Genomic DNA, 13379 nt, shown 5'->3' with positions numbered 1-13379 from the left:
TTTGGAGCTACGGCTGCGCGTTCCCCTCAGTCCCGCATGGACGTGCTGCCTCTGCTCCCTCCGAGGATCACTGTGACCTGTCTGCAGTCGTGTCAACTGCCAAGAGAAATGACCCCTAATAAGAAGAGGTTCTGGAGCCGCTTAGCAGGAAATTACTACGTGTGATGTTGCTAAGCAATGTCAGGCTGGCCTGGCTGCCCGGGATAAGGCTTCTCTGCTGGAAAACCCGGGGAAGGTTGAGGGGTGGTGGGTGGCTGCTGCCTTCTGCTCAGAGCTGTGGATTCTGGGCTTGAGCAAATAATAATCCCTGTCTCATCGGTGCTGGTGTGACAGTTATCGGAGGCGGGAAGGAGAGCTCCCCCGGGAGCAGCAGCAGCTGTGGGATGGACAGGACGAGGCGGGGGCAGCAGCAGATGCACAGATGAGTGAATCCTGCGAAAGGGAGAGGGATGGACAGAGAGGGGAAACCACCCCTGGGAGATGGGGGCTCTGTGGCCAGGTGGCCGTGGGCTTCTTTCCAAGGTGATGTTAAATGGTGAGCGGGAGCTCCTGCCCTTTGCAAACCCCCTCCCTGCACCTGTGGAACCAGAGGATGGGGTTTGCTGGTCTTTTGAAGAAGTTGAACTTTCCTTTATTGAAGAACAAAGCTCTTGAGCTACAGCGGTAGTTCTAGTTGGTGAGGCTCTGGGCCCTGTAATCCAGGGTTGTCCTCTCCAGTTTCTCCGGTGTTGGAGCAATAATTTCAGCCTGGCTCAGGGGGACACAGGGTGGCATGAACTTGCCTGTAGGAGCAAGATCTCCCCGTCAATTCTCTTTAATCTTTCTTCTGGACAAAGATTTCTTCACGGCTTTGCTCTCGTCCTGTCTGGTACTAAATATCTCCTGAAGCAGCTACAGTTCATTGGTGAATTAATATATTTGTGCAGAAGGTTGTCATATCCACGTCCATTATAACTTTGTCCCAGCAGCATCTAGAAGCAATTTTTCATCTCTGCCCATTCTTCATTATTTCAATTTCTTATTTATTTTTTAAAAACCCAAACAAAAACATCTACAGTCTGTTTTTATAAACAATTTACAGATCATTTCCAAAACTGTTGAGTGTATTAATGTGCTAGTAGGAAGTGGGGAGCGCAGGTGCTAAGTCTGAAGCACATTTTCACCCCGAACTGGCAGGAGCTGGAGATGTCAGGGTGTCCCCCGCCATCTGGCATGTCAGAGCATGTGGCAGATTCACAGCTCTCAGGGGAGGGCACACTGCAGAGGCTACAGGATCCCATTATGCCGTTTATGGGGACAAGCCAGACATTTGCCTTGCTGAGACTGGCTATCAGTTGGAGATACACCAACCACACAGTGTTTTCCACAGCACCTTAAAAACCTCGGAGGAGGAGGTTGGTCCTTGCAGAGATGTTGGTGCTTAGAAGCGTGTCGGGAAGCTTTCAGCCAGACGTAGACACGAAGCTGAGAGAGGCACATCCCGCCCTCCGGTGCTGAGCCCGCCCGCAGCCGCAGCGCGGGGAGCGCTCCCGGTGCTCGGCGCTGAGCCGCCCGCCCCCCCGCCGGAGCGCGGACACCGCCTCCCTCATTAGCATCCCTTCCTCCTCCTCCTCCTCCTCCCGCCGCCGGCCGGACGCGCAGGGGTGCATGGCAGGAGCGGCGGAGCCGCGGCGGCCCCGGGCAGCGGCAGTAGCAGCAACAGCAGCAGCCGAGCCGCCCTCTGCTCCGCGGCAGCGCCCGAAGCAACTTTCTCGCTCCGCGGGGTGCGGGAGCGAGGCGATGTGACCGCGCAACCGCCGCCCCGCAGCCGTCCCGGCGGCGGAGCCTCCCCGGCGGAGCGGAGCCGCGCGGAGCGGCGCGGAACCTCCGCGGCGGAGCAGCGCGGAACCGAGCGGAACCTCCGCGGCGGAGCGGAGCCCCCACCTCCGCCTCCGTCCCCGGCGGCGCCCGCAGCCCGGGGCGGGAGCGCGGATGCGGCGCGGAGCCCGGCGGCCCGGCGGAGCCCAGCGCGGGGCCGGGGCCGGGCCCTGCCGGGCCGGGGGGCGCGGGGCGCGGGGGGATGCTGAGCCCCGCCGCCCGGCACCGCGCCCGCCGCCCGGAGATGCTTCTCGTGGTCGCCCTGTGGCTGGCGTGGCAAGAAGCGCCCGCGGCGCCGACCCCCGCGGCGGACGACATCACCCGGGGAGTTGTGAGTTATCCGCGACCCCCCGCTCCTCTCCGCTCCCACCCCCACCGGCCCCCGTCTCTCCGCACCCCCACCCTCCGGGCATCGCCGTTCCCCGCGGCTCCGGCCGAGCTTCGGCGGCTGGAGATGCCCCCCGGAGCACCCGGCTGCTCGGTGCCCCTTTACACCCGCTGCCCACCTTCCTCTCTACGCGGTGCTTCTCATTACACCTGCTGCTCCCCCGCGCTGAGCGGAGGGTCCATCTCCCACCACGTATCCACTGCACAAAGCCCTTTTGAAGCCAGTGCCTCCCCCCTCCCTTGCACCCGCCGTGCGGTGCATCCCCTTGCAACCATCGCACATAACCCTTGCACCTACTGCATGGTGTCCCCCCTGCACCCACTACGCTGTGTCCCTCTGCACCCCACTATGGTGTCCCAACTTTCCCCCAGCCCAGCACCCGTGGGGTGATGTCCCCACCAGCGTTCACACATGGATGGTGATTTCTCAGGCGCTGAGAAAGGGCTGGCCTCTCTCAAGGGCTCCCTGCCTGCGGTGGAGCCATATAAACTCCTGACAGCAAGCAGGATAAAATGATATGTTTGGTGTCAAAGCCATCCCCAGGGAGCGGGACGCGCTCGGAGATGCGTTGGGGACTGGTGTTAGGCGGAGGGGTGACCCCACTGCAGTCTGCACAGCGAGGGCATCCCTGTGGTCCTGCTTCTCTGCTCACAGGTACCTGTGCGGTTTGCAGGGAGGTGACAGGTTTTAGCAGGCAGGGAGGGTCATGTTCCTGCCAGGTCACAGTGCCAGCAGGTCCATACAGCTCCATTCCATCCTCTCCGAGAGAGCAGAGGTGGGGGCTTTTCTCCTGGAGGAGTAAAAGTTTCTTGTTGCTGATACCAGCTGTAGCTCAGAGAGGAGAAATGCCGTGACTGCCTCAAACCTGGGTGTCGGGAAGCTGGCTGTGGCTGTGCTTGGCAAAGCAGTCCTGGGGCTGGACTGGCCGGTTTAGAGAGATTCCCTGAAATTCATCGAATTTAAAAACGCTGCCTGTGCGCCGTGTGAAGGCGCGAGGGAGGATTTGCAGCACGACGGGTTATCTAACGAGCGGGCTCACGCGGAGCGGTGCGCCAGGACGCTGCTGCCCAGGCTCCGGCGCGGGCTCCGGCTCAAACACCTGCTCGGAAGGACAAAGCGTATCGTTCCCCATTGCTTCCTAGCAGAATAGAAAATGTGGGGGAAATCAGGCACATCTGCATTATTACGGTGCATTTGCTTCCCTCTGTAACCAAATGTTAAAACTGGAATTAATATTTCATGCAAACAGCACACAAATTGGTGTATTCTGCCCCAATCAATTTGACTCAAACTTTGACCTGCTTTTACCCTTGCTGCTGTATATGCTGCATTCAGCTTTTACAGGTTAAATGTTAATACTCGAGTGGGCCTGTTAGTTTTCACTGACGGCTTCCAGGCATTAAGGGACCTTTTTTTTGTCCTGGACTGGATGTGAGCGGTAGCTTAAAACCACGCTGAAGAGCTGTGGCAGCCTCGTGAAGCAAAGGGTGCTGGGGGTGGTAATAACTGCGCAGAACTGAACTGCAGGAGAAGGGGATTACAGAGTCCTGTGTTGAAACCGAACCCTGTTTAGTCTGGGGAGCGTAGAGTAGATGATATCGGATGGTGTCTGGGTGATTTCTCCCCTCCGGTGGGTGGGTTTGCTGGGGCAAATGCATCTCTGGCCGGAGATGGAGCTGGTGGGACTAGGAAGGGGTTGATTGTAAAGCAGGTTTGTGTTTGTGCCCTCTAATGAGCAGCAGGGAGCAGAAAATGCCAGGTATTTTCAGAGGTGTTTGTCAGGAAAATACCACTGTGTGGGAAGTGAGAGCTCTAAGAAGAATTATTTGACATCCACTTTATGAAGCAACTAAGAAATTAAAGGTCTGTGATGCATTTCAATCAAATATTTGAAAACTAGGAAGCGTGAAACCATGGCAATAGAGAGCTCCACTAACCTTTGAAAATTATATCCAGCAATTCTCTGCAGTAAATAGAGCACAATGTCAACAGAGCTTTTACATCCCCAACAGCCCCCCCTTGCAGCCGAGAGGCTCTCGGTGCCACAGGACTGCGCCTCCGAGCCGCGTCCCTGCTCCAGTCCTGCCCTCCGTTTGCTTTAAATGAAACAGTGATGCTGGGCCAAATTAAAGTTCAGCAAAAGGAAAGAGGGCTATAATTCAAAGGTGGTTCTTGTTAGAGTGCTGCCCAAAGCAATATAATATTGAATGATTCTCCAGATTTCATTGCTAGTGGAATATCCTGCCCAGTTTATAAATCTAGCTTGATTATTAATGTTTTTATTGTTCTCCATTAGCTGCTCTAACAAAGAGAGCATAAAATAGCAGATGGAACAGAGCTTGACTTGAGTGTTTCCCTTGAATTTTAGTACGTTGCTTTTGAGATTTACTACTTTGCATCCGCGCTGCTGCCTCTACAGTAAACCCCCCAACCCCTGCTCACCGCAGTGCCCAATGTTCACAAATTGCATCTTTTTATGGCTTTTGGGCTTGAGTGTCCCGGGGGTGCGAGCAGCAAAGACTTTCTATGTGTTAGTAGTAACCAAGTAATAAGAGCTCTCACTTGACTGGGCTTTGAAGCAGGTCTGAAGACAGGTCTACCTTCAGGTTTTATTTTTCAGAAGAGCTGGCTCGGTGCAGTTTGTACACTGGAGTTTGATCTGGAGACCTGCTGGGTTGTAAAGGAGCTGGATGTTAAACAGGCTGGGCTGCGTTACTGCCGCTGCGGTACAGCACCTGTGCCACGGGACGCCGGGCAGCAGCAAAGGGGATGGGTCCAACACTGAGCAAACTTGGCCCCGAGCAAGGCGCTTTGCCCCAGCGCTGGAGTTGCGGGATGGGAGGTGGTGGTGGCATCCCCGACATCATCTCTCAGGGACATGGGCTCTGGCATCAGTGGCCAAGGGATTCAGGAGTGCTGGGGACGTTTCAGTGTGGTTGCAAGAGCGTGGGTGCAAAAAGGACTAGTGTGAGCTGCTTTGTCCTGACCGCGTGGCCAAGGGTGATGGGGAAGGTCTGTGTGTGCCCCCCAGGCATTTCTCCAGCTGGGCCTTGCTGGGCATTCCTGGGGGCTTGCGTATGAGCGATGCCTCCCTCAGCCTCCCGCTCACAAAGCCCCTCTGTGTGGTTCCCAGAGAAGTTGCTCCGGGGGGATGGAGGCATTTGCATTCATCAGTGGAGACCACAGACCCGCGTCCCCCTCCGCCATCCCAAGTGGCTCTTTGTTCAGGGCAGGGCCCTCGCTTTTGTGGCAGCTCCTCATTTGAATGATAAGGATGTGCTTGTGGGGAGAGCCGGGGCTGCACAGAGCCCTGCGAGCCGTGGGGTGGGCTGGGGGACAGACAGAGGTTCCTCTGTGTCCCACCTCGGGGAGCAGAGGGGCAGGAGGAGCAGCAGTTCCTACGCATCTCCCGGGTGCTGAATTTGAAAGCAGAATCCAGCCCATGCCTGGGGAATGGCTCCTTCCTGCTGGTTCTGGGGTGATTTCCCCGTCTGCAGAAGGGCAGGAGCATCCCACTGCTGCCAGATGTGCAGCACATGTGTCAGTCCAGTCTTGCTCCTGCCCATCCTGGGATCAGCCAGGAACTCTCCTAAATTGCTGCATTTAAGCACCTGGGGCCAGGCGCGGTGGCCCTGAGACACGGCTTACCTCCTGGTTCTAAACTGGGGATAATTAGCCCTCTTAAACTGAAATTCTTGTATGGAAATAGGCTGTTCCCTCACAGTGGAAACTACCAGACTCGTAACCTTCTGTTTCTGCTAATGGGGAAATTAAAAATTGATAATCCCAGTTGGAGCTTCATTCAGCCTTCCAAAATGGCAAAATGCTCAATAGGTTCCCTGAAAAATAATGCATTCAGGCCAACGGTGTTGGAGAGAGGAGCTTTGCTTGGCCCTGCTGCCATTAAAGCACTTCACTCCCTTCCATGTGGAGTGGCTGTCCCAGGTCCATGAATTCCCTCCAAGGAAATTAAGCTACCATGTTAAAGAGAAAAACGAACGTGCTGCTGGTTACATTTTAAGGTACTTCTTAAAGCCAAAGTACAATGCAAACTAAATTACTTGACAAGAGGCTGGCTGGAAGCTTTCAAATAGACAGGTTCCTGTGGAACCATTTAATCTGGTATTAAAGCCCTGGCTGGTTTGAACCACTGCTTCCCCTTCAGATTTGAGCACCCCAGATACAGTAATGCAATTTCCTCCTGAGCTTGGCTGCTCTTGTGTGCCCGGCTGGGTGAATTACCCAGGACAGTGAAGGTAAATTACCCACTTCAGTGAGAACCAGGCTCCAGGAAGGGTGCAGGGCAGCTGGGTGAAGTCCTGCTGGTGCTGGGGACGTCCCCATGGTTGGTGCTGTGGATGGAGTGTGTGGGATCCCACCTTGGCCTCGTTTCTTCATCCTTGGGTGCTGTTGGGAGACAGAAGCAGGTGGTGGCTGGCTGGACCCCCAGCTGGACCCCCCATTGTGGGGCAGCGTGCAGTGGGGCTGCCCCTCTGCACCCTCCTGCTGTCCCTAAAAACTCATGGGGCTCTCGCAAGGGAGGTCGCTGCCTGCATGTGCCCGCCTGACAAGCCGCGGTATTTCATTATGCTCCCTCATTAAATTAAACTTGCAAAGAGGTGATGTGAAACACGGTGCGTTCCCACCCCCTGGCGTCAGACGGGGCTGTCCCGTTTTGGGGTCTGGGTGTGACTCACTGGTGGAACCACATGTGTTGGTCCCGCTGAGGACACGGGGGTGACATGGGTGTGACATGGGTGACGTTGTCACAAAACCAGGGCCTTGGATGTCTCTGACACGCTGCTTTGTCCCTGCTGGTTCATTAGCGCCAGCGGCCGCTCGCTCTGACTCATCGCCGGGGCCGCGCACTAATTTCTCATTATGTACTCATTGGCGAAAGCGCTGCCGGGTGGGCTGTGCGGGAGAGGTCAGGCTGCGCGGAGGGAACCTCGAGTTCTGGATGCGGTGGAGCAGTCGTGGACCCTGCGTGGGCCCTGGGTCCTCGTGGAGGTGACAACGTGGGACGGAAAAGCCCTGGCACCTCGGATGCAGATTACTGGCTGGCGGTAAACCTGGGCCACCACGTCGCCGCTCTTTAAAGTGTCGCGTTCAGAGGAAAGCTGCGCTTCAAAGCCAAGGATTTGCTTTCAAAATAACCCAAGATCCGACAGCAACAGTTCTCAAAATGCTTTCTTTAATCAAAACCACTTTAAATGGGTAGATTTGGGAGTTTCGGGAGCTCTTGCTGCTGCACGCGTGCAGCTGCGTGTGTCTTCTTTGTCCCAGATTTTTATGAGGATTGTCTCTGATTTCTGGGTCAGAGAATTAAGAGATTTGATGTTATATCGGAAACAAAAAAAACCTCAAACAAAACAACAAACCCACACCAAAGCACATATGCAAAGTGAAATCCGGCGCAAAACAAAGCAGACGCGCGGGGGCGAGGGGAAGAAGCTGCTGAAGGACCAGAGAGTTTTAGATGAGCGTAATGAGAAACTGCCTTTGACAGCAGGTTTGTTCAGAGCAAAGTCCTGCCGTGACTGGCGTGGAGTAAATGCCGACGTTCAGCGAGGAGCGTGGTCTTCAGATGGGGCTCTGGCGGTTTGATCAGCCGTGATGATTTAATAGCAAAGAACCCGATTAAACCTGGGGAATTTCCTGCATCAGAATAAACCGTGTGCACAGAAAATCGTTCTTCCAAGAAATCTGGGGATGATCTACAGCTCCTGGCGAGAACGATCCGAACACAGTACTTGGGAAAGCGGCAGTGTATTCAGCATTTTCTTCTCTATTTTCTCCAGAGGGAGTCTCTGCCTGTTGACTGGCAGTGGTCAGGTGCAGTTCTTCACACGGACTGACATATTATTTCATCCTGACAATATTGATCTTTTGGGTGAACAAAAGCAATTTTACCCGTGTCACAGGGTCCTTGCTTGAAGGTGATGGACATGTTTGGATTATATTGTCTTGTCATTTAACAGACCCCAAGTGGCACCTCCTGTGGTTCAGCTCCCAGCTGCTGAAGATCACCCGACAGCGCAGGTGCTGCCGTTTCATCCTGGATTTGCTCTGCCATCTCAGTGTGTCCTACATGGCCCGCTACACACATCTTTAAGGATGCAGGACAGCAGGTTCCCCATCCAAAATCCAAGCGGGAGATAGGAGATCTGGGGTGCTTCACCCACAGGTCTTCATTTGCAGAGGCTGCCTGTCCTACACCATGGTGGAGACACTTCATCCCATCAAGGGCCTCTGTCCCAGGCCACCCAACTCTGGATTCTTCCACATCCCATCAAATGCCCCTTCCTGGAGATGCCAGACTACCAGGACATCAAAAGGAAAGCTCATGGGCTGTTGCCAGACTTTGGGTATCTCACTGTCTTTTTTGAGGTTGAGGAAGCAGATCTGAGAGCGGTGCTGGGACCAAGGGAGCAGCTGAACCCTGGAGGGGACCTGAATGGGATAAAAAGGCAGAAAAGACCGGTGTGTGAGGAAGGGGTTCCCATGGGATCACTTTAGAGAGGAAAGCCTGGAAACATTAATCTGTTGAAGCATGCACTTGATTGGCAGCTGTAGACCCTCCAAAACACCGCGAGTTATAGGCTTTGGCTGTCTACGTATCAGTCAACCCTTGATGAAGACTGGTTTTTCTTGGTGAGATGTTGTCACCTGCAGAAATACCACTGCTGACGTTGTGGCTCAAATCCATCTCCGGAGATGGGTTTTGTGTTTCCCTCACAGTCAAAGCTGTGACTCCTGGAGCTGCTGGGCAGCTCTGCGGGGCTCTCACAGCCCCCCCGGCCAGGGCCTTCTCAAAGACCCATCAGTACCGAAAACTTGGAGGTCTGCTTGGCTGAAGAGTAACACGAGAAAATGTTCCTTTTGTCCTATTGTAGCCCTTGGGAAGTCTGGTTGTGGATCCCAAGGAGAGCACAAGGAGCAAAATGATACCATGACTGCTAGAGACAATGCCACCATGACTCCAGATCTCATTACCTGTAAGCTCTGGAGGTGATGAATTCAGCCTTTGGGAAAGGGTGTCAGGTCTCATTTATCACTGAGCAAGAGAGAAACAACACAGTCTCTCATGTTTTTCTTGAGCTGACCATGTGGGATCTCCTCCGGAGATATTGCAGCCACTCAATATTAGTTGTGTCCTCGCTGGTGCTTGGTCGCGGCTGCGCCTTTGCCAAGACACATGGTGGGGAGCACGGGGAGCTGCCACCAGCCCACGGGCTCCTTCCCACCTCGTTACTTGTGTTTATTTTGTCATTGCTGTTCCTTCTTCGTGCTCCCTGCCCCTGCGGTGCATCCTCCAACAGAAGAGCAGTCAGTGACGCTGCTCAAGAAGCATCTTCACTCCTTTGATAAATTCTCTGCATGAAATTGACTTTTATTTTCTTCTTTGCCCCCCATTTTGTTGCTACTTGGCAAATTCCCCGTTGCTCTGTACCAAGCCACGCTGTCTCTACCTTTGCATCCTTCATGTCAGAGATGCGTTTGTGTTCAAAAGCGAGAGAAAATTGGGTTCACAAAAGGGAAATCCCTCATAGACAAGCCTGTGAAATGGCAACGTGTTTATATAAAGGCGCAGCTAAGAGAGGTAGGTGATTTGGGACTTTTGCCACATTCTGTTTGTGCTGCAGAAATGGATCCTTCAGCTCTGATCAATGAGACTCCGAAAAGAGGAATAATCTTGCACGGCCTCAGCCGGCACTAAAGTGTACAGCAATCCAGTTCTTCCTCCCGGGCTGGATGCATGTCATATTTCGTGACAGATTGACAGCCCTGTCAGACAATCTGTTGCTGTTTTAGCATTTCTAATACACCTCGTGCTTTGGTAGGCACTCAGTGTCCAGCAAGATCAAGATAATCTGGAGGAGATCAGCTGTGATTCTCCAGGGTCTGCTGGAGCTGGGGAATGGGCGGCCATGGGAGCTGGGCCTGCCCTGGCTGCAGCTGTGGGATGCAGCTCTCCCAGGTGATGCTCTGGGGTGACTCCTGCCTTTGGGACACCAGCTTGGGGTAGGTGTGTGCCCCCTGGTCTGCTCTGCAAAGCCCATCTGCTGCGCTGGGCCAGCTCTTTTCATCCGTGCTTCTGTTCCTGGGGGCTTTTGGGTCTTTCCCTGCATCTGGGTTTGCTGGGAGCCCAACAGGACCCTGCGAACGAAGCTGTTTCCCCAGAGGAGCAGCTCCTGAGGGTTCGTGCTCCCTGCATGGGCTGCACATGGGCATGCGGAGATTGGAGGAGATGGGTGATGGCTGGTGCCCCTCCATACCCACCAGAAAAGGACCATTCCCCTCCCTGCAGCCCATTGGTGTTAACAGAGCTATTCCTGAAAATCACCTTTTTGAGCAAAAGGGGTTCCTTTCTGCAATAGCAAATGTCTTGGTGAGCCAGCACTCCAGAACCAAGGTCTCTCAGCCTTTGCAGGGAGCTCTCCTGGGAGATGAATATCAACCACTCTTCTTCTGCAGACAAAACCCCATGGAGATCGATCCCTGAGCCCCCGTGGTGCCCCAGCTCCTGCTGCTGTGGGGCTGGCGGGGGGGGACCAGGCTGCCTGGGGACACCGCCGTGTCCCCGTCGGTGTCGTGCCGGTGCCCTCTTGTGGAAACTGGGAAAATATCCGAGAAAATCGGTCGGTGCTGGGCTGGGTGCAGAGGTTGGACACCCACCCGTAGGTGCTGGGCTCGCCTCCCGTGTTCGTGCCGTGCCCAGCCCTCCATGCTGCTGCCCAACTGCCCTTTTGCTGCTCTTATTAATAGAGGGTGAGAGAAATGGTATTTGCTTACTTAGCTTGGGAGGCAGGGGCTCCTAGCATTGGTCACTAAGTCACCGCACGACCACAGTGTCCCATGCTTTACGTGGATACAGTTTGCAAAACGCCTTCTGCGCCTCCTCGCTCTTATTTTGCTATAATTGCCTTTTACCTCGCAGCAAATACGATTATTAACAGCTGCACAAACTTTGACTTTCTTAATGAAATAGCACGCGGCGGTACTGAGCACGCCGAGTATTTCCCGTGACCACAGCACAGGCACGGACCCGCTGCTGCCCATCTGCAGCTCTGCTGCTCTCCTTGGGAAGGTTTTATCCCGCTTGAGCTGCCTCTTGGAAAGTCAGAGTGTGACCATGCCCATGGGACTGCAGTGCCCGCATGCTGGCTCTTGACAGCCCAGCACCGTCCCCCTGTTGCACTCAGGATGCTCTGGCCACAGCGGGTGATGATTAATAAATAGCTGCCCTGGAGCAAACCTGCTGGTGCCAGGTATCTTGTGATGCGGCTGACGCCTTCCGTCCAGGTCCCTTTGTAACAGCTGGCAGAAATCACGCTGTGCTGTGGAGGAAACGCCAGCCTGGCACCGTCGGGCTGTTTTCTGCTCTCTGTTCTGGTTTCCCAGCCGTACGGGATCCCCGTGAGCCGTGTGCCCACCTCGGCCACAGGAACGGCTCGGGCTGTGAATCTAGCCCTGCTACAGCTTCCCAGAGTTGAAGTTCTCCTTGGCTTCTCCGTGTCTGCCTCCTTTCTCATTTATTAATAGCCTCTTCCTGCAACAAACAGCTCCTGGTTTAAATTTCTAAAGGGTAACTGTTAAGCCCAATCTGTCTCCTCCTGCATTTCCCCAGCACGTGGTGGCTCCTCTTCTTTCCCTGCTTTCCTGGAAAGCAGCGGCTACAAAAGCCCAGCCGTGGTGGCAGGGGACATCAGCGCCAGCCCAGGGACACTGGTGCCAGCCCAGGGACACTGGTGCCAGCCCGAGGCCATTGGTGCCAGTCCAGAGCCATCGGTGCCAGTCCAGGGCCATCGGTGCCAGCCCCAGGCTGTGCATCGTCAGAGGCGAAAGGGAGCAGGATTGCAGGAGCTTTGTGTCCAATTCATCTGGAGTCCCCGGGGTGACTCGCTGTCCCTCCTGCATCGTGCCTGGCTGGGCAGCCACAGATACTCATTTTTGGTTTTCTGTTTAGAGGAAATCTCCAGGCAAGGACATCTGTTTTTCTTGTGGCTCTGGGATCATCTCTCAGCTTGCAGGTTATCTACACCCAGACTGTATCTGAGCCCTGACAGTCCTGAATTCATTTCCTTTTGGTGAGGGACAATATTGTGTTTCTGATGCTGCATCCAGGGAATTCGGTGTTGGGAGCCAGACTTGTTCAGAGCCAGGTTTGAACAGGGATGAGGAGCTGAGCCGCTCCTCACGTGCTCAGAGAGGCTCGGATCCCCTTCAGAGCCAAGAGATACAACTGCAGAAATTTAATTAACGTTGCAAAACCCTTTAAAGCAGAGTTCTGGCAAAATTGCCAGCTCTGCTGTGCGATCGGGTTGGATGCCTGAGCGGCATCCACAGGGATCTGTCAAAAAATAACAAATGCTGCTCTGCCCAGAGGGTTGCAAGGACAACGGAGGAAATTGATATGGCACGTTCGCTTCTGCTGGGGTAGCCTTGAACCCTAAAGAGAAAACCAATTTCCAGCCAGCTCCCCAGGACACGGCCTCGGGACGCTGCAAAGAGCTGGGAGCTGCTGGGGAGCAGCTGGGAGTGGGGTGACGTGCCCGCTCGGACCAGCGCGGGGAGGCAGCGGAGGTCACCTTCAGTCGCAAATCAGACTTCTATTGCTTATAGCAAAAAAAGTGACCACCTGCAGCCATGACTGAGCCTTGAGAAATAATAATAGTTACGGCAGTGGCAGGTGGAGTAAAGCAGACACCCAGCTGGTTCCTCCGCAAGGGTGAGAGGGGCAGAGGGAGCTGCTCAGCGGAGATAATCCCAAAACCTCCCTTTTTCAAGGGCTCACAGGTCTCCATCCACACTGTCCTGGAGGAGGAGCTCATTCCTGGCGGGTCCCATGGGAACAACAGTGCTTTCTGCTGTGATCGGGTCATCAGAGTCCAGACAGGACGTGACCAGAACTGGCCCTTTTCTGGGGACTGTTTGACTGAAGGATTGCTGCCAGTTCCCATCCTGCCTTACCTTCGAGGGGCCTAAGGGCCTATTAGCCAGAAAAAAAGGGAGATTCTGCTCCTTATTAAGAAACGCAAAGGAAATTATTTGTTTCCACGGCATCAGAACAGCTGGAGGAAGCCGGTGGGCTCTGACTTGCTGGCGCGTGGTGGGCTGGGAGGAAACCTCA

General features: G+C 54.6%; 1 protein-coding gene across 1 annotated transcript in view; it reads left to right on the top strand.

The window, feature by feature from the left end:
• Positions 1–2024: 2024 nt before the first annotated feature.
• The window catches only part of MMP17 (matrix metallopeptidase 17), a 51190-nt gene continuing 39835 nt past the window's right edge, over positions 2025–13379 (top strand). Inside the window, exon 1 of the mRNA XM_065851914.2 lies at positions 2025–2188. Coding sequence (XP_065707986.1) covers positions 2060–2188 — 129 coding nt within the window. The 5' untranslated portion in view covers positions 2025–2059. The remainder of the gene's footprint in view (positions 2189–13379) is intronic.

The sequence above is a fragment of the Patagioenas fasciata genome, chromosome 17 (genome assembly GCF_037038585.1).
Source record: "Patagioenas fasciata isolate bPatFas1 chromosome 17, bPatFas1.hap1, whole genome shotgun sequence".
Taxonomy (NCBI): domain Eukaryota; kingdom Metazoa; phylum Chordata; class Aves; order Columbiformes; family Columbidae; genus Patagioenas; species Patagioenas fasciata.
The sequence above is the reverse complement of the archived record's forward strand: the minus strand, read 5'-3'. Positions and strand labels throughout refer to the sequence as shown.